The sequence below is a fragment of the Panthera uncia genome, chromosome C2 (genome assembly GCF_023721935.1).
Source record: "Panthera uncia isolate 11264 chromosome C2, Puncia_PCG_1.0, whole genome shotgun sequence".
Lineage (NCBI taxonomy): Eukaryota > Metazoa > Chordata > Mammalia > Carnivora > Felidae > Panthera > Panthera uncia.
In genome coordinates this window covers 10989999-11011013 of record NC_064810.1, presented here as the reverse complement: position 1 = coordinate 11011013, position 21015 = coordinate 10989999, and the positions used below count along the sequence as shown (strand labels likewise).

General features: G+C 40.4%; 1 protein-coding gene across 2 annotated transcripts in view; it reads left to right on the top strand.

Moving 5' to 3' along the window:
• ITSN1 (intersectin 1) overlaps positions 1–21015 on the top strand; it is a 219303-nt gene that overhangs the window by 75758 nt on the left and 122530 nt on the right. For both annotated transcript variants that reach the window (XM_049629272.1, XM_049629271.1), the window contains exons 5-8: positions 7446–7606; positions 14757–14936; positions 16722–16818; positions 19361–19461. In XM_049629272.1, coding sequence (XP_049485229.1) covers positions 7446–7606; positions 14757–14936; positions 16722–16818; positions 19361–19461 — 539 coding nt within the window. The remainder of the gene's footprint in view (positions 1–7445; positions 7607–14756; positions 14937–16721; positions 16819–19360; positions 19462–21015) is intronic.

Genomic DNA, 21015 nt, shown 5'->3' with positions numbered 1-21015 from the left:
TTTGACTTCTGGGTCATTGCACGTGGTATATCCTCTTCCTGTAATGTAGTTCCTCCGGATCCTTACATAGCGAGCTGGCTGATTACCCTTCAGGTTTCAGTTCATATGTCGCCTCATCTGAAGTAGTTCCCTCTGCCCACCTGTTCCTACCCACCATCTTCTCCCTCCCACTACCTTGTTTTAATTTTTTAACAGCAGTTACCGTCATGGGGTATCATTTGATTAGTTCTCTTGTTTAGTGTCTGCTTGCACTAAAATATTAGCCCTGTGAGGGCAGGAACCTTCTCTGTCTCTTTCACAATTGTAACACCAATTCCTAGAAAGGGCCTGGAGCTTACTAGGTACCTCTCTTCAAAAATTATTTGTTGGATGAATAAAAAAAAAACGAATGAATGAATCGATGAACCAATGAATGAATGAGTAGGCTGAATTGATCTACACTGTGAGAGAGGAGCATTCTGTGAGAAGCCTTCATGCGTGCAATGGGTCCCCAGAGGGCCACAGGCTTTCACCTCCATGCAGTGAATGAGGTGAGCGAGGAGAGGTGGTCTTATCCTTTAATCCTAGAATACAAAGAAAGTACTTTCACAACTGCCACACTCATGTCCACTACAAACACAGCCCTTGGAATCCAGGAGTGAGTGCTTCATGGTCCCTGCTGTTTAGACCCTGAGTACTACGTTACTCCTCCTATGTGGGTACGTGACTTATTTAAAATACTCTTGGGTTTATCTGTTTTTGTTCTTATTCAGTTTATGGATCTCCTTTCTTTGTGGACTTTAATTTTATTTCTGAGTATGTAACACATGAACAAGGTTCTGAAAGCCAAAACCATACAAAAAAGTGAACCCAGAGACGTGTTATTCCCTGTGCTATTCCTTCATCCCTGGGCTCACCTGTTTTGTTAGTTTCTTATCATCCTTCCTTTATTTATTTCTGTGGGGAAAAAAGCAGGTTTATAATATATCTATATTTAGTGTGCATATCTATATTTAAATTATGTTCTCTTCCTTCTTACTTTCAGGATTACCACCTGTAAATGTTCTTTTGTTCTTTGCTTTTCTTACTTAACAACACATCCTGGAAATCACTCATATCATTCCATAGATCTCTCTCTCTCTGTCTCTCCCCCTGTCTCTCTCTCTCTCTCTCTCTCTCTCTCTCTCTCTCTCTCTCTCTTTCTCTTTCTCTTTCTCTACAGTTACATAGCACTCCTTCTAGAAGATATACTGTAATATATTCAACCGGTCTCCTGTGTGTGTGCATTTCAATTATTTCCAATAATGTAGCAATGATGAATGAGCTGAAGCATGTATATTTTTATATTGCTGGAGGTGTGTATCTTCAGGGTCAAATCCTAGGTGTGGGTTTGCTGGGTCAAAGAGTAAACGCATAGGTAATTCTGGAGATGTTGCCAGATTTCCCTTCATTTGGACTTTTAACACTTTTTCTCACCAGCATGTTACACACGCTTTCATGTAGCTTTCCCTGAAGATTTCAGCAGACCTGTGGTTGGTCCTCTCTCATCTCAACCTCGCTTGTTGCTATGTATGGGTTTTAATATCAGGCTAAACATTGTACTTTAAGATCACTTTGTTGTTATTTAAAAAAAAAATTTTTTTTTAACATTTATTCATGAGACAGAGCGTGAGTGGGGGAGGGGCAGAGAGAAAGGGAGACAGAATCCAAAGCAGGCTTCAGGCTCTGAGCTGTCAGCATAGAGTCCAACGCAGGGCTCAACTCATGAACCGCAAGATCATGACCTGAGCTGAAGTCGGATGCTTAAGCGACTGAGCCACCCAGGTGCCCCCAGACCACTTTGTTTTTGAGTCATATACAATAATTGTTTGACTTATGCCTGTTTTTTGCTTGTGTATTTTTTCACTTTGGAAGTTTTATGAATTTAATTTTAGGATTCTTCATCTTTTGGGGGGATAATTAGAAATGACTGAACTATAAATGGAGGTGAAAGCAGATGGCTGAGCTGAAGTCCTTTTTTTTTTTTTCTCCCCCAGAGAGACCTTGAGAAATAGAATTTCAGCTCTTCTAGTGTTCCAGCTTTTTCACTGGTAGAGGGGAAGGAAGAGAGAGATGAGCTTTGTAGGAGTAACTAATGTATTTGCGTAAAGTCCTTTGGCATTTTACTACCAGTGGGTCCGAACAGTTATGTTTTGTTAGTTGAGCAAAAAAGGTTTTAAGAAAGATGACACAAAACTCTCAAAAAGATGTAGGATTGTGGTGGGTGGCTTAAAGTCAAGCACCTGGAACTTGAAGATTACACGTCTCCCCTCCTCTCCCACTGAGGCATTTTAGTGGAAGGTTTTCAGAAACATGAAATTCTTCTAATTAAACCCTGAAAAGTTCTAGAAAGTCTTTTCTCCCTCAGCTAGTCATTATCCCACGTTGGACATTTATTTCTCACTAGAAAATGTGCTTTGGGGGTGCCTGGGTGGCTTAGTCAGTTAGGTGTCTGACTTCAGGCTCAGGTCATGATCTCACGGTTCATGGGTTTAAGCCCCACATCAGGCTCTGTGCTGACAGTGCAGAGCCTGCTTTGGATCTTCTGTCCCTCCCCCCTCCCCACCCCTCCCCTGCTCGCTGTCTTTCAAAAATAAAGAAACATTGAAAAAGAAAGAAAGAAAATGTGTTTTGGGGGGCAGTGGTGTTGGGAATTGAGAGTGAGAATCCATCTGCTTGATTTTTTTTTTTTTAAGTATGCATGTTGATGTTGATTGTTAGCAAGTTTTTTTTCCCCTGAAAACCATTTGCTGAGTATCTTTTTAGAAAACCTTAGCAAAAGAAGGAAAGTTCACCCTAACTTCCTGTATAAAACCTTAAAATAGTTACAAATAAAACAAACCAGAGACCAGGCTCAATTATGAATATGGATGCAAAAATCAAAACAAAATCGTAGCAAATAGAATTCCACAATGTACTAAAACCATGACTGACTTGAGTTTATGCCAGCAGCGTAAGTTTGGTTCAGAATCAAGACATTTTCTCAGCATTATTATAGCAAAAGGAAGTATGATCAGATCAGCAGATGCTGAATAGGCATTTGATTAAAAAAAAAAAGTACACAGTTCTTATATGTAGAAAGGAAGCTCCGTTAATATGTCAGGCTACTTTCTAAAGATCACTACCAAATATTCTTCTAAACAGTGAAGCATTGCAGCCATTTCATTGAAACCTAGAGCTTCACAGGATGCCCACACATTCAAAGATGTCTTAGAGGCAGTAAGACCAATTAAAAAAAAAGGAAGTATATAAATACTGGAAATGAAAGTTAACACTCTTTTTTGCTAGTTATATGATTATATACTTAACAAAACTAAGAGATTTCAGTGTAAAGACTTAGTGTTTATAGAAGTTTGGTAAGATAGCCGAATATAGCATACATGATTAGTAGAAGCAAAATTTTTCTCTATGCTTGAAATAAACCCCCAAATACGGAAATGGGGGAAATGTTCCATTTAAAATAATGATAGAGGGGCGCCTGGGTGGCGCAGTCGGTTAAGCGTCCGACTTCAGCCAGGTCACGATCTCGCGGTCCGTGAGTTCGAGCCCCGCGTCAGGCTCTGGGCTGATGGCTCGGAGCCTGGAGCCTGTTTCTGATTCTGTGTCTCCCTCTCTCTCTGCCCCTCCCCCGTTCATGCTCTGTTTCTCTCTGTCCCAAAAATAAATAAAAAATGTTGAAAAAAAAATTAAAAAAAAAAAATAATGATAGAAATGATAAAACTTCTAAGAATACATTTAATAAAGTTATTATTTACAAGAAGAAAGTGATACAATCTTTTTTTTTAATGTTTTTTTTTTTAACATTTATTTATTTTTGAGAGAGAGACAGAGTGCAAGCAAGCAGGGGAGGGGCAGAGAGAGAGGGAGATAGAATCTGAAGCGGGCTCCAGGCTCTGAGCTGTCAGCACAGAGCCTGACGTGGGGCTCAAACCTGGGAGCGGTGAGATCATGACCTGAACTGAAGTCAGACGCTTAACTGACTAATCCACCCAGGCACCCCAAGAAAGTGATATAATCTTATTAAAGGAAATATTTGTGGAGTTGAACAAACTCTAGGACATACTAATGTCCTTGTTGGGCTAATGTCGTTACAGCTTGGTGCCCTGCAGGGTTGTTTGTAGAACAGATAAATGATCTTAAAATTCATAGGGGAAAGAAAACCAAACATCTGTGAATAGCCAAACAAAGTTTAAGAAGAGAAAAGTCTCATCAGAACCAGACCGTACCACAGAGCCAGTGTGATCAGATCACTGTTGTATTGACCCGGGAATTGTTCATAGTAGATTATCCAGAAATAGGTATCACTTCGTATGAACATTTCTTTTACAGCAAAAATATTTTTTAGTTTCATGAGAAGAGGCTGGGTTAGTTAATAAACTTGTATCATATTAATTTCAACCATATAACTCAGTGACTTGACATTTTATATACTTTATAAAATGATCACCATGGTAAGTATAGTCACCATCTGTCACCATACAGAGTTGTTACAGTACTATTGACTGTATTTCCTTGCTGTACTGTACATCCCCCATGACTTATTTATTTTATAGCTGGAAGTTTGTACCTCTTAATGCCCTTCACCTATTTTATCCATCCTCCCACCCATCTCCCTCCACCCCCCTGGCAACCTGTATTCTCTGAATTTATGAGTCTGTTTCTGTTTTGTTTGTTCACTTGTTTTGTTTTTTGGATTCCACATATAAGTGAAATCACATAGTATAAAAATGTAGGATTTCCCATGGTAAAGATATTATACACAAATGAACAGAGTAATAATAAGTTAAAAAAATCAGATAAAGTGAATGTAATATGAATATGTATATGTAATATACAGCAGGCTCTTACAAATTGAGAAGAAAAACATATGTAGTCCATCAGAAAGCTTAGCAAAGGATGTGAATAACTGATTTATGTACGAATCCAGATGAGAAAGAAACATATGCAAAATGACTCTCAAGCTTACTGTCAGTGAGTGAAATTCAGACCCCACTGGTTTGCTGAAGGGGATCACTGGCGACAGGAAGATTGGGGTGTGCTCCTAGCTGAGGCAGAAAGGTGGTTTCTGTAGCCCATCTCCCACTTTGTGACTTTTTCTTATTTTCTTAAAGAATAGTGTCGACTCTTACAGCTTTTAACATTTTTAGAGATTTTTAAAAAATGTTTATTATTTTTTTTAATTTTTTTATGTTTATTTATTTTTGAGAGAGAGACAGAGCATGAATAGGGGAGGGGTCAGACAGAGAGGGAGACACAGAATCCAAAGCAGGCTCCAGGATCTGAGCTGTCAGCACAGAGCCCGACATGGGGCTCAAACTCACAAACTATGAGATCATGACCTGAGCTGAAGTCAGATGCTTAACCGACTGAGCCACCCAGGTGCCCCAAAAATGTTTATTTATTTTTGAGAGACAGAGGGCACAATCAGGGAAGGAGCAGAGAGAGAGGGGGGAGCAGAGGATCCAAAGTGGGCTCCACACTGACAGCAGAGAATCCAATGCAGAGCTCGAAACCACGAACCATGAGATCATGACCTGAGCCAAAGTCAGACACTTAACCTACTGAGCCACCCATGTGCCCCCAACATGTTTAGAGATTTTTCATCTTTGTTGTATGTCATGCTTTTTATTGTGTTTCATGTTTGCTTCCTTGAGTTAACTTCAGTACCATGGGATTCTTTTCTATGAGACTTAATTTTCTTTTTGAGACGTTACTACATGTGGCTCATTTAAGATCGCTAGTCATGGCATTTTAACTGGAGTCGCTGGTCTTATGTTTTGCTGTCGCCAATAAAATTTTTCTTAAGATAGGTTTTAAAAAATAAATCACCCTAACACTTTTAATATCTAGACTAAAGGAAACGAAATTTGGGTGAACATTTTTCATGCAGAAGAGGATAAATTGTGAATATGCACAGTTGTGGTTTGCATAGTTTCCGGTGGCTATAGTTTCCTTTTGCTTACTCTCCTTTGAGAGAACATACATTAAAGCTCATTGAGCCGAAACTAATGTGACATTGTTAACTCTACTTCATTAAAAAAAAGAAAAGAAAAGAAAGCGCTGACAGCTTGGAAACTGCTTGGGATTCTCTTTCTCTCCTTCTCTCTCTGCCCCTCCCCCACTTGCGCTCTCTCTCTCTCTCTCTCTCTCTCTCTCTCTCTCTCTCTCTTTCAAAAATAAATACACTTAAAAAAAAGTTGAAGAGAGGTGCTCAGTTGGTTGAACTTCGGCTCAGGTCATGATCTGACAGCTCGTGGGTTCGAGCCCCACGTCAGGCTCTGTCAGTACAGAGCCTGGATCCTGCTTCAGATTCCGTGTTTCCCTCTCTTCTGCTCCTCCCCCGCTTGCGCTCCGTGTCTCTCTCAAAAATAAATAAGCCTTGGGGCGCCTGGGTGGCTTGGTCGGTTAAGCGTCTGACTTCGGCTCAGGTCATGATCTCACGGTCCGTGGGTTCAAGCTCCGCGTCGGGCTCTGTGCTGACAGCTCAGAGCCTGGAGCCTGTTTCAGATTCTGTGTCTCCCTCTCTCTCTGCTCCTCCCCTGTTCATCCTCTGTCTCTCTCTGTCTCAAAAATAAATAAACGTTAAAAAAAAAAATTTAAAAAAAAAAAAATAAATAAGCCTTACAAAAATTAAAGCAAGAAAGAAAAAATAAAAACCTGAGTAGGAAAATGCTCATTGCAAGTTATACTTGACCACCTGTGTCTGAGTACCGTTTGTAAATAATGAATATGTTTGGGAACTCAATTAATTTTCACAGCTTTAAAGGTATAGTAGAACTATAGTGTACCACACCATGTCATGTCCCCATGGTAGGGTTCGTCGAGGGGTTGGGGCTATCTAGTCGAGAATCTATAGAAATAAACTCTCTTTTCCTACTCCTCCACCCCAACATCTTTTTTGGGGAAACGCAGGGCTTGAATGCAGGACCTTGAGATTAAGAGTCGCATACACCAACTGAGCCAGCAAGCCCCTTCCACTAACATCTACATTATGACATAATTCACACAGTAAAATTCCCCCTTTTAAATGTATAATTCACTGGTTTTTAGTGTGTCCACAGAGTCGTGAACCATCGCCACTATCTGATTTTGGAACATTTTCACTACCTCAGAAAGAATCCCATTAGATATCCAAAGTGCATATCCTGGCGTTTACACTGAACATTACCTCGTGTATCACATAAGTAAAGAATAACACAATAAAAACTGTTCTTACTTTGACACAAAACCTTGTCAGTATTCCCAGGTGGCTTCCTATAGCTTGGTAAACAAGTTTTGGTTTGGTTTGGTGTGCTTTGTTTTCTTCTGTTTTTTGTTCTCCCCGGGATTAAGGGAGCCGACTGTTTCGTTGTGTGGGTGGGAGTGGTGGTTATGGGAAGGTTCTTTTATGGTCAGAATCATTCCAAGCCCTTGGTGTTGGTTTGCAGGGCGCTAGCTGATATGAACAATGACGGGCGAATGGATCAAGTGGAGTTTTCCATAGCTATGAAACTTATCAAACTGAAACTGCAAGGGTACCAACTCCCTTCCACACTTCCCCCTGTCATGAAACAGCAGCCGGTCGCTATTTCTAGTGCACCAGCCTTTGGTAAGTCTGAAAAGGACTTGGTTCCTATATTTCATTGTATATTTTAAAAATAAATATTTCCCTTTTTTCCCCTTTTCAGTTTGTAGCCTTGTGAAATTCTAGGAGCCTATTCTGTCTGAAAAGTGATGGTCCCGTGCAGGCAGATGGTGCTGGAAGAGAAGAAGCATGTTCACATTCACACTCTAGGATGTGTTAAAGAACAGAAGTTCAGCTGAGTAAATTTGAAGACATAATGGGCTTTATTAAGTGGTTCACGTGTGGGGCAGCACTCACGTAGCAAGTAGAGGGGAAGGAAGGAAGGTGGGGCAAGAAAGTTGTTGGCACAAGAAAAGAAAAGATTGTATCTGGCAAGATCACTTTCCCTTGAGTAGAAGGCCAGGGGGTCTTATCAGGTCAATTATCTCATTCATCTTCCTTTGGGTGATGGACAGGGCCCATGGGAGAGATGACCTCATTGATTCTGATCAGAAGATTCTGGACCGATGGGTTAAGACTACGTTTCTGGGGCAGTTTCAGTCTGCCATTAGGTTGGGTTTTAAGCCCCAGATTTGGTGACTTGGCCTAAGTGACACCATTTGGGTCTTGTGGTTTTCTTTTTAACAGATGCTAGTAATCAAAATGAAAGCAAAGCTACAGAATGTCAGGGTAAAAAGAATAAACTTGCAGTCTGCTATCGCATCTTCTGCCTTTTTATTGCTCTTCATTCTTGACCCTTCATAATGCCACATGCTTCCTGTTGGCTTTCTGTTTCCATAACATTTTGATTTTCCCCTGTGCATAAACAGCTCCCTTGGATTATGGTATCTAGCAATGTGTTTTTAAATTCATGGTATTGAGACAATTGGCCACATTTAGAACAAAATGAAGCAGGAAACAAATAAACATTATGTCAGTTAAAAACACAATTCCATAAAACGATACCCTTTAGCCATATATTTTTTTTTTTTTATTTTTTTTAACGTTTATTCATTTTTGAGAGACAGGGAGAGACAGAGCATGAGCAGGGGAGGGGCAGAGAGAAAGGGAGACACAGAATCTGAAGCAGCTCCAGGCTCCGAGCTGTCAGCACAGAGCCAGACGCAGGGCTCAAACCCACGAGCTGTGAGATCATGACCTGAGCCGAAGTCGGACGCTCAACCGACTGAGCCACCCAGGCGCCCCTATATATTTTTCTTAAAACCGAATCAGTAATTAGTTGACTAAGATCACCAACAGTCCTGATTTCTTCTCTGTTCTCACCTTAGACTTTAATTATTTACATTGATTTAAAGATTGCAGTAATCAGATCTAAAATCTGACTCATGAGAAAGTTCTTAGTTTAAACAAAACACAAAAATTGTGGCTAGGGTTTCCCTTTCTTCCTCCTGATATATCTTATAGCAGGCGATAGGTGAAATAGGTTTGGGAGGGAGCAATCAATAGTAAGGCAGGTTGTCTCTGATACAGTTAATGATAAGCTGAGATAAATAAATGTTGTGGCTTTGCTTAATAGATTTGCCATTAAAAACACCTCTGAGCGTTGCCTTTCTCTTGAGGTTTAGCCACAAGACTGGTGGTTATAAGGCAAAAGGTGCAGGTCAAGCAAACAGGATAGCGATCCAAGGGAAGAAGGGAAAACTCAGGAAATCACACAGGAGCAAAGGCTAGGAAGAGCAGGGGTGAAGAGTATGGTCAGCTCTTAGTGCCCCGGGGTCCTTGGTCTTGTCCATTGTGTTCCCAGTCCTGATCCCTTAGTTAGCTGGCTTCTTTCAGTGGAAGTGGCTCTGAATCTCATGAAGGTCCCTGTAGCCAATGCTTGGTCAGGACCCATGGGTTAAAACAGCTAAAAGGTGTTTGGTTGTCTTTTGGCCTCCCTTCTGGGGCTGCAAGAAGAAACCTCAGAGGGGAGGAAGAGTCAAATAACCAGAGGCATCCCATTTCCTCTTTTTCCCTCAAACCTGGGGTCAGTAATTCTTCCTCTAACATTTAATATGTCTTCTCTTGTTCCATTCTGCAGCAGGACTTTCAACTCTAGAGACATTGCCGATTTATTCCCACAAGGTTGCGGCCTCTCTGCCCAGGCGGTTTTACCGTCACCTAAGTAACCTGTCACTGCCTCTGAGAGCACCTGGGATCTCTGAGCTGCCATTCCCCAGTCCTGAGCTCTTCCCCTAGGCTTCCCCACTGCCTTTCCTTCCCTCCTTCCCATCACACCAGCATCCTCAGGAAATTAGTTTCAAGAAAGGAATCACCAGGGAATATCAGAACATGAGAGAAGTTAAAAGTACATTGTGCCCTAACCAGGTTTGCCCAGGTTAACTCAAAGATCTAACCTTTGCTAGTCTTTCTAGTTCCACCTCTCAGCTCGACCCCAGGTATTTTTTTTTTTTTTATACTTCTTACATGGCTACTTTTGAGAAGAAAATAATTTGTTACTACTATCATTATTTTCTAATTAATATTAAAAATTATCTGACCATGCATTTCCTACCACTTACATATTATACTTTCACGTGTATTTTATTTGGTCACAACAATAACCCTAAAATACACAGAAATTATTAGGCCTGTTATGAGAGAATTAAGATTCTACGAAGGTGAACAGTTTGCTTAAGACCATATTTCTAGAAAGGGAGGTAGAACCTGTCCAAACATACAGTTTTTCCCTATTTACCTTCCCACTGTCATTATCACCAAACCATATGGGTGGCATGGAACGTAACTATTCCTGGGTTCATTGTCTGCGTGGGTGCTAAGACACATGTTAACATGTGCAACTGAGGCCAACTAGGGGTTGATCAACTCCTCTATGTGAAGGAGAGGAAATGGGGCACAGTGATACTGTGACTTGCTTAAGGACAGCCAGCTATATTCCAGGAAATTCTGTGAGTGTTCCTGGTATCTTCCCTCAGTGTGTTTGCACACAGCAGAATTCTTCTTTGACTCTGAATCCACCTGTTTCAGGGAGGGGTTATTTGTCTTTTGCTTGTTTATTTGCCAGATCCCATGGTTTTATTAGATCAAACCATTATTTTTAAACCCCAACTGTGTGTCCCTAGTTGCTAGGAACATGTTGGTGAACAAGATATCATGGCTCCTGCTGCTTTGAAGCTTCTCATGAAGCTGGAGAAAGCAAGCATATGGATGAATTATTTCGGGGCAAGATAAGAGCAATCAGTTCTATAAAACAGGGTAATAGGATAGAGATGGCTGACGGGACAGGTTGAGCAGGGCAGAATTCTCTGAAAGGAGATGACTTTGAGCTGAATTAGAGATGAGAGCCATGTGAAGGAAGACCTAGGAGAGAACGTTCCAGGCAAAAGGAATAGCAGTTGCAAAGGTCCTAAGGCAAAAATGAAGCAGTTTATGTGCAAGAAACAGAAATGAGAGCACTGTAGCTGAGGTATTGGTGGGCCTTCAGGTCAGGGAGGTAAGGCAAGAGCCAGATGGTTTAGGGCCTAATAAAACCACTAATAGTGAGAATCTTTTTTTCTTTCTTTTTTAAAAGTTTATTTATTTTGAAAGAGAGAGAGAGCACAAGCTGGGGAGGGACAGAGAGAGGGGGAGACAGAATCCCAAGTAGGTTCCATGCTATTAGCATAGAGCCCCATGCTTACAAACTGTGAGATCATGAACTCACAAACTGTGAGATCATGAACTGAGCTGAGCTCAACAGTTGGACACTTAACCAACTGCGCCACCCAGGCTCCCCTCTAATTTTTTTTTTCTAAGTGCAGTGAAAAGCTACAGAGAGCTTATGGGTAAGAGAGTACATGGTTGGTAGACATTTAATTTTTTTTATAACATTTATTTTTGAGAGACAGAGCATGAGCAGGGGAGGGGCAGAGAGAGGGGGAGACACAGAATCTGAAGCAGGCTCTGAGCTCTGAGCTGTCAGCATAGAGCCTGACGTGGGGCTTGAACTCACAAACCAACAGATCATGACCTGAGCTGAAGTCAGATGCTTAACCGACTGAGCCACCCAGGCACCCCGTGGTTGACAGACATTTAGAAAAAATAATCTGTGTTATCTGAAGACTGGACTGCAAGGGGACAAGAGTAGAATCAGGGAAGTCAGTAAGGGGGTTTTTGCCATGGGCAAGAGGTAGTGGGGATTTAGATCTGGGTGTTAATAATCAATGTGGAAGAAAAATAAATCAAATCGTGGTAATGTTAAGTGTGAGGGGCCTAGTGCATTTGCAAGGAGGCAGATGAATCCATGGGTGTGGAACTCAGAAGAAGGATCTATCAGCTCTGGGAGAATTTGCGTATGGATGGCATTGAAATCCCTGGCACTGGATAAAATACCCTAGAATGTGCAACTAGGTAGGCAGGAGACCTGGGAGCAGGCCTTGCTGTGCTGTGACATTTAAGGGTGTAGTAAAAGGGAAGAAGCCAGGAGTGAAATTAGCCAAGAAAACATTTTTCAAGGAGGCAGAGCTCCCTTGTTGGATTTGCTTCTGAGAGATTGAGTAATAGGACAGAAAAATGATTGGATTTTACAAGATGGATTTGTATATGACCTTGAAAAGCAGTTTCATTGGAGTGGTAGAGACTCAAGCCTGATTGAAGGCTTGGAAAAGGGGAGAGTGCTACTGGAAAGGAGAGAGAAAGCTGGAGGAGCATGTTAGCTGAAGGCTGGTGTGTTTAGGATGAGGAGTGCTCCTGCATTTTTAGAGAAGTGAGGGAAAACCCAGTGGTTGAGGAGAGATGGAAAAATTTCAGGAATTAAAATTTAGCAGAGTCCAGAGAAATGATATCTAAAACATAGCCTCCAGTAGATGGATTTCTTTAGAAATATTTAGAAAATGTTCATTCAGAAAAGGTAGTCAACTGGTAAAAGGGTGTTAGTCTTTGTAGTGGTTATTTAAAAGCTGGCGGAACAAGGCTTCCTTATGGGACAAGTCCCTACCCTGAGGAGAAATGACCGGGAGTCGAATCCAAATTGAGCAGGGCAGCAACACAGACACGAAAGAAGGAGAAGGTCCAGACCAACGTGGAAGTGGAGGACAGAGGCTGGAAATCCCAGGAAGCAAGGCTCACATAAAAATGAGCCACAGGCAGTATCAGGCAAGGTCAAATCCCACACAAAGTTATTATTAGGAAAAGGAGAATAAAGAGCTGAATAACAGCTCTGTGGACAGTGAGGGCATCCCAGGAACCTACAATTTCAAAACAAGCTGAAAAATACTAAGAAAATGCCACAAGTCGTGAAAGACCAACACAATCAGAATTTTAAAGCCTCGGAAATAAGGCGACAGAACTCAGAAAAGAATGAGAAATAAAAGAAAAAGTCATTTCAGAACTGAAGACAAACCAGAAGCAGCACAAGAGATGCTATCAGAAGAGAAACAAGGTAAAAAGAGGAAGATTTCAAACATTAAGAAGAAATGCACAAGAGATAAAAAGGATTTGAGAAAAAGTGACCGATATTGAAGGCAAAGGAAAGTGAATGTATGGTAGTTGGGAGTACCTGAAGAAGGAAACCAAAGCAAGGAAAGAGAACAAATGGTAAAGGCTAGTTTAAGACAACTTGCTGGAAATAAAAGATTTGACACTTTATTGGAAAGAAGATACCATATGCTTGAGAATGTCAACCTGGAGAAACCAACATGAAGATAAATTCTGCAAAAACAAAAAAAGTATTTGGGTATATAGCAACGGAGTAATATATTTAGGATTATCGAAGAAAGACAAAGCCAAGAATTTTGCATCCAGAAAAACCATGCCACCAAATTTTCCAACTCTCCAGACACTAACTTATTTTTTTATGATTAATTCTGGTGGTAACTACTGGAATTAGAGTCAGATTCTAAGGGGTGAAGGGCCCAGTCCCACAAGGCTGCCCTCACTTCAGACTTGAGTCACAAGCCCTGAGTCGCTAGGGTACCCATACTTCTGTCTGACTTGACTACAAAGTCAGAGGCTCCCACACACCCTTCTTCCCCTTTCTGAATTTGCTAGAACAGCTCACAAAACTCAGAGAAACATTTACTTAGGTTTACTAGTTTGTTATAAAGTATATGACAAAGGATACATACAGATGAACAGGCAGATGAAGGGGTGTATAAGGGTGAGGCCCAGAAGGGTCCTGTGTGTAAGTGCTTCTGTCCTGACGGAGTTGGGGTGTGCCACCCTCCCAGCATGTGGATGTGTTTACCAGCCTGGAAGCTCTCCAAACCCTGTAATGTAGGAGTTTCTATGGAGGCTTCATTGCTGTGGTGTGATTGATGACATCCTTGGCCATTGACTAGCTCAATCTCCAGCCCCTGTACCCTCCCCTGAGGTCTGTGTGGAGGTGGGGAGGGGTGGGATGGGATTGAAAGTTGCAACCCTCTAACCATGCCTTGGTCTTTTCTGTGATCAGCTCCCATCCGGTAGGTATTCTGGGGGCCCCCAGCCACCAGTCATCTTATTTAAATACAAAAAGACTTTTATCACTCCAGAGATTCCAGGGGTCTTAGAAGCTCTTGTGTCAGGAACCAGGGACCAAGACCTAATACTGTGTAACAAAAGATGTTCCTATCAGTCAGGAAATCACAAGGGTTTTAGGAGCTCTGCCAGGAACCAGGCACAGAGACCAGATATATGTATCTTTTTATGACACAATATCACAAGTTCAGACAGAGAAACAAAAAAGAAAGGAAACATTGATCATTTTTCTTCATTCTTTGGTTAGAATCCTCTAACCAACAGAAACTCCCCCATGAAAATGTTTGGTTACTCTGAGGTTGAATATGTAAAGGAAAGGCAGGATAAATGTTTGATTTCTTTTCCTCCTTTATTTATACTAGTTTTCAAAATAAATTGATTACCTATGGTGACCAATTAGGATTTTTTTCAATATAATTATGAATTCATAAATTTAATTCCCTCTGTAGCTTTCATTCCATTGCAGTTATTATTCTTATTGACCCTCAACTTTGGCCAGTAGATGCCTTTTCAAGTTGGATCTTGTGCCCTTAGGATGTGATTGATTCTTGACATAATTTTTGGTACTCTCCAAAACGATTAATGTGAATTTATATTTTTTTTTTCTGAATTTCTATTTTAAATGAAAATATATTAGAGCTGGAAAGCGAGTTTCTGCCTCAAACACTCCTGGATTAATTGTCATTGAACGTGGAAAGGTGGTGCCATGTGACTTTTGCTGGGATTTTTTTCTTCCTAGGAATAGGAGGCATTGCCAGCATGCCGCCACTCACAGCTGTTGCTCCGGTGCCAATGGGATCCATTCCAGTTGTCGGAATGTCTCCACCTCTAGTATCTTCTGTTCCTACAGCAGCAGTGCCTCCCCTGGCTAACGGGGCTCCCCCTGTTATACAACCTCTACCCGCATTTGCTCATCCTGGTATGTGACCTGCTGAATCCACAGACTGACTTTTTACAACTTGTGTTTTACTCTTCGCTCTTAAATCTTCTGTCATCACTCTCTGATTACATTTGAATGGCATTTTATTCCAGAGGAAGATATCTTCCTTTTTTTTAAATTTAATATCTCACTTTTTCCCAACACACTGAATAGGATGTGTTAGGCTAGAGAGAGGTAACGGAGAATGAAACTATGGAGCTCTGGTACCATTATGGACAAAGGTGAACTCAACAGCTAAAACCAAGAGCATAATTTCCTTTCAAGGGCTTGACAGGAGCGACTCAAGTTCGATCAGTAGTAGTTGAACATTTTCTCTTCCCATGTGTCTGTTACTACTTTTCTTCAGCTGCTATGAATTGCTAATAAGTAAGCCATTCCCTTAGGAGAATGGGGAGGAAAAAAAGAACACAGCTATTTTTTTTTTTTTTTTTTTTTGAGGAGGTGGAGTGAATCAGGAGGAAGGGGGAAGGAAGTTGATTAAATGGCTAAATACATTAAAGACGGAGTATTACCTGCTTGCTTCATTGATAGAAAGGATTAAAAAGTTCCTGGTGTAGTTAATTTCATTTTGAGATTTTATTTGAAGTCTTTTTCCCTTTAGTGAAAAGAAAGCATAAACTGTAGATGTGGTCTACACATCTAATGAATTCTTATCCGGGGGTAAAGTATTTTCTTAAAAAAGTACTTGGGATATGTCTGTGTAATTCAGTAGCGATGATGGCCTGGATTTTAGCCATGGGTAATGATTATGTTTGAATGGTTATTTCTCTGCCCAGTTCCCTGGATTTATTCCATCTGTCAAGATCTGTCTGTAAGTTATAGCTAAAGAATCTAAAGGCAGCACTTTTTTTTTTTTCTTTTTTTAAGATTTTCTTGTCCCATGTAGTTTACCTTTCATATGTGGCCATGGCTATAGACATGATGGCAGCTGGAAAAGTTGTCGCAGTTACTTTTCAAGTAGCATCTGTGAATGCATGTGCTCTGTCTTGTTTTCTTTTGGGCTTAATAGCAAATGTTGCAAGACAATAGGCCAGGAGGTGGGGAATGTGGCTGAGACTCAGTATTTTCCTGGCACCCAGCTAACCAGCCCTAATGGGAATCAGACACAAAGGCTGACCCTCCCTAGCATCCCATGTTATCTGGCCGGGACTGCAAGGCTGGGACCTTTTGTTTCTTTCATCTGGACCTAATACTTCTGCTCCTTTAGCACAGTTAAGAAAATGCCATCCTATGTATTTAAGCTGTTGCTTCTTTAACTATGGGAACAGATCCCGTAAGATGTGATTACAGGGGCATCTGGGTGGCTAAGTCGGTTAAGCGGCCAACTCTTGGTTTTGGCTCATGATTTCACAGTTTGTGGGTTCAAGCCCTGCGTCGGGCTCTGCGCTAACATTGAGGAGCTGCTTGGGATTCTCTCTCTGCCCCTCCCCTGCTTGTGTGCTCTCTCCTCTGTCTCTCTCAAAATAAATAAATAAATAAATAAATTTACAAAAAAAAGATGTGATCTGAAACTTTTAACAAAGAGTTATGGATTGTAAACATTACTACTTAGTAAGGTGATTTTCAGTAGGAATGAGTAAATCTAGAAAAAATTCTGGCAAGGGGCAGGGAGTGGAGGAAATCACTCTTTTTGAGTCCAGGGTAGTAAGGGAGGAATAATTTCTGCCTCAGATTTGGTGAGTATATATTTTAATTTTCACTAATAGGAAAATGTTTCTTTTCTTTGTAGGATTAAAATTATTCACCATTTATTTATTTTTACAGCAGCCACATTGCCAAAGAGCTCTTCCTTCAGTAGATCTGGTCCAGGGTCACAATTAAACACTAAATTACAGAAGGCACAGTCATTTGATGTGGCTAGGTAAGTGTGCTTATTTCTAAATGGGCATTGGATTAAAGCCATTATCTGATTAACATCTAAAACTGAAAGTGAATTAACTATGTTCTTTATTATCTTTTATTTTGTAGGATGCCAATAATTAGTTCTGGATAATGTTACTAGGTTTTATCACTTACATGTTGTAGAAATGACAAATAAAGAACATGACATTTCCTTAAAAAACTTCGGGTGTTCTTTTTTTAATAACAAAAACAAATAGCTACTAGTTTTACTAACGTTTAAAAATAATAAAATAGAACTCCAGGTAGGAGGGGGAAATTAACTCTTTTCTATTAACCCTTTACATATTTATAGAAAATTTTATATGAAGATTAGAGCCACGGTTGGCCTTATCTTTTATTCTATCTCAGATAATCTCATGGAATTTGCCCAAGATAACATAGCTCCTAAATGATAGAGCCAGGAGTTTAACTGAGTTCTTTCTGATTTTAAGGCATGAGTTCTTACCTGAAAGTTTGTTCTGAAAACTTCAGTTGATGGTGGTACACAGATACTTGTCTTCCACTCGTTAAGGTTTTATTCCTAAGACTCAGGAACATTGCTCAACATCTACTTGCCAAACACCTTGTTAATCCCATTCTGTGCCCCCAACCACCTGCAGTAGATACCGGCTCAGAATTGTGAATTAGGAAATAAACCCAAAGAAGCGATCATCCTCACTTACAGTTTACATTTTACCACAAGGTAGAACTGAGATTTAAACTCAGATGATCCAACACTGAGTTCCCTATTTCTTAGTCTTTCTCCTATACATGCTGAAGTTTTGAGTTTTCTGTGACTCTCCACAAGGGATTTTGAAATCTGCCTTAAAATTGATATGTGACTGGGGCACCTGGGTGGTTGGTTCAGTTGGTTAAGCATCCCATGACTCTTGATTTCGCCTCAGGGCGTGATCTCACGACTTGTGGGTTCAAGGCCCCCCACCCCCCACCCGGGCTCTGCCCTGATAGTGCGGAGCCTACTTGGGCTTTTCTCTCTCTCTGCCCCTCCCTCTCTCTCTCTCAATATAAATAAACAAACTTAAAAAGAAAACATTAAAAAATTGATTTGTGCCATAAGAATGAATAAGTAATCAGTATTAGCGAACCGTAATGTTATTAAGGCAACTGGTTGTGGGGGGGTCAGATTGGTAGTCATCTTTTTAGTAATTTCAATTTCCAGCAAATTTGTAGAATGTGGCATCTAATTTTTGGTTACCTGCTAATGAGTTTTTAGTCCCTTTAAGTTTTCAGGGAAGTCTCGGCAGAAAGCTATGACTTGATAAGTGTAATCTGGGGCAGCTTCTGTGTGCAACACCCTATATTCCTGGGGTGCAGGAGAAAGATAATTAGCTTTTGACAAATAGGCAAGAGTTGGAATCAGCATAAATTAGTTAGTTTAAAATGAGAGGGCTGTTGCAGAAGTACTCACAGCAGAATCGACCTTGGTAAGTGTTTTTTATTAAGAAATTTATAATAGTTGAAAACGTGAATGTAATTAGGTACTCTTAAAGTGCTTGGGAGCCGTTTACAATGCATTATGAAGTATATGTTGTTAAGTATAAGTGCATAGGTAACACATGTAAATGATGACTGAGAGGTTCAATTTATGATTAAAACTTTGCTTTTACATATGAGGAATAGATATCTTTGTTGAAATGAAAGGAAATTGCAAATGGGGTATTAGTTACAATCTGTTCTGGAAGTGAAATGCCATCGAGAGCTTAGCCATTGTGTTTAAATTGCCCTATTTAGACACCAGACTCTAACAAGCCATAGGTACCAATGTGATACTTAACTCGGGAACAACTCTGAGGACCTCGTCACTAAGGAGGTGTAGACCCAGTTGACTCCTGGCAGGGGTTTTCTTGGGTCAGGCTTGCTGCACATTGGCAAGAAAAGGTCAGCACTTGATTGCGCTTAAAGAAAGCAAAGCCCCTTCCATTACCGCCCCACTGATTTGCCGTGACCCTGGAAATGTTCTGTTCTCTCTGGGCAACTCTCCATTTGTGGGAATTTAAACTTCCCAGAATGAAATGATTTCCCTTCATTAAGAACTATATCCTGTCTTTTGCTGAATAGAAAGTTACCCATGTTAAAGAATTAATACCTTTAAAGGCAGCTACCTGTTTGCTATCAGCATTGCTTTTTGAGCTGAAAGAGAACTGTTCTAGAAGTTAGGAAAAGCCTGGACATTTTTGTATCATTTTAGATCCAAAGAGGTCTTTCCATATTTTGTAGAGGCTTCCAGTTATTAAATTGTGTGTATAACTTGGAACAGCCACTTATTCTATTGTGTTTACCCTTGATTCTGGAAAAATAATGAGCATGTCTGTTTTGAGAGAAATGTTCATAACCTTAAAATATGGAAATACTCATTACAGAAAATTCAGAAGTAATGATTAGAAAGCTAATAAAATGTTAAAGCTGGTTTTCTCGGGAAGTTCGTAGTTTACTGGTGTTAAAAGAATGTAAATATGTTCTTCACTGTTCATCCTTTTACCCCTCCTTCCTCTTCCCCACAGTGCCCCTCCCGCGGCAGAATGGGCTGTCCCTCAGTCATCCAGACTGAAATACAGACAGTTATTCAATAGTCATGACAAAACTATGAGTGGACACTTAACAGGTATTTGCAAATGAGAATTAATTTTGTGCAATATGATTTTTATTCCAAATCCAAATTGCTTCCAGATGTTGGGCCAAAGATATTTTCCAAATGCCTTTCTCTATTTGCTTTTTTCTAAACAAGGTTTTTATTGTCCTTCTTATGTTAAGTTCTCATCTACTGATAATGCCACAGTGCCTAAGGCTTTGACCCCGTTGCTTCTTGGTAAATGGAACATAGACCAAGGATCTTTCTGCACAGTGGATCCCACCAGTACGCAAATCAAAGCACTCTCGCACAGAAGCACTGCTGTAAACCAAAACTGGTTCAGGTTCTGAAGTTCAACTTAGTAGATGAACTTGAAACTGTCTACCCAAAGAGTCAGCATTCAAGGCAGTATGCAGGGTGGAAGTAAGTGGCTGGTGAGTTTGGCACCTGGCTCTGCCACTAACTAGCTGGAGGTCACTTTTCCTATTTAGATCTCATTCCTTGTACAAGGGGCCAGAGTTAAGTTATATGAACTCCGAGGGTTTAAAAATAAAAAAAAGATTCTGTTATTTACATCAGAAGGATAGAAAGGATTTTAGGATACTCTCCAGAAACCTTTCTACAGCCTCCAGGCTCCAAGCTGTCGGCACAGAACCTGACCCAGGGCTCGAACCCATAGACCATGAGATCATGACCTGAGTCGAAGTCAGAAGCTTAATCAGCTGAGCCACCCAGGGGTCCCTCCAGAAACGTTTCTAGTGAGAGTTAAACACTTAAAATTGATCAGAGAATTATAAAGAAAATTGTAATTTTAATAAAGGAAAATAGAGACATCTGATACAAACTTTGAGAAAGAAAAAAATGTGACTGTCCTCTAACAAATACAGAAGGAAGGCGAGAGAGTTAATTTGCCTGAAGTAGAGATGCACTGGTATATAACACAAAGTTTAAAGTTCTGATTCTATCTTACTATATTACAATTGCAATTTTTACTTCGAAAAGAAAAATTCATCTGTTAAAAAATTTCAGGGTTCAGTGAGATTTGGAAGGGTCTGATCTAATCTTGAGCCTTATCCCTCATAAAGTGTCTCACAGTTTTCTCAAATAAGGATATATTTATATCTGGGGGGGGTGCAAAGTGTAGTTATACACAAATATTCTAAATGCCACGCTCACTCTCTGCTAAAACAGTACCTGTCATTTTTATACATGGCATGAGAAACCAGTCCAGCTCATCCAAGCACTGAAGGAATATTCAATAGTGATAGTTTTAAGTATAATGCAGCGTGGTTTATTTCACACCAGTGCTCCAAACAGACCCAGAACTGCATTGTCCGTAAATCTGAAAACAATTTTTCAGGGCATTGTTGGTGTATGCTGTGAATGAGTTAGGTAGTATTCAGATGTGACATTGATGTGGAAATTCTTTCTTGGGAGGATGTGTATTTTATGACTGAAGTGCGGTGTCTTCATTCCAAAGATGACGACCCAGTCACTCGAATATTTAGAACTTTTAATATCTGAGACAAACAGTAAAATTTGAAATATACGAGAAAGAGCAGATTTGTGTTAATGTTCATCTACATA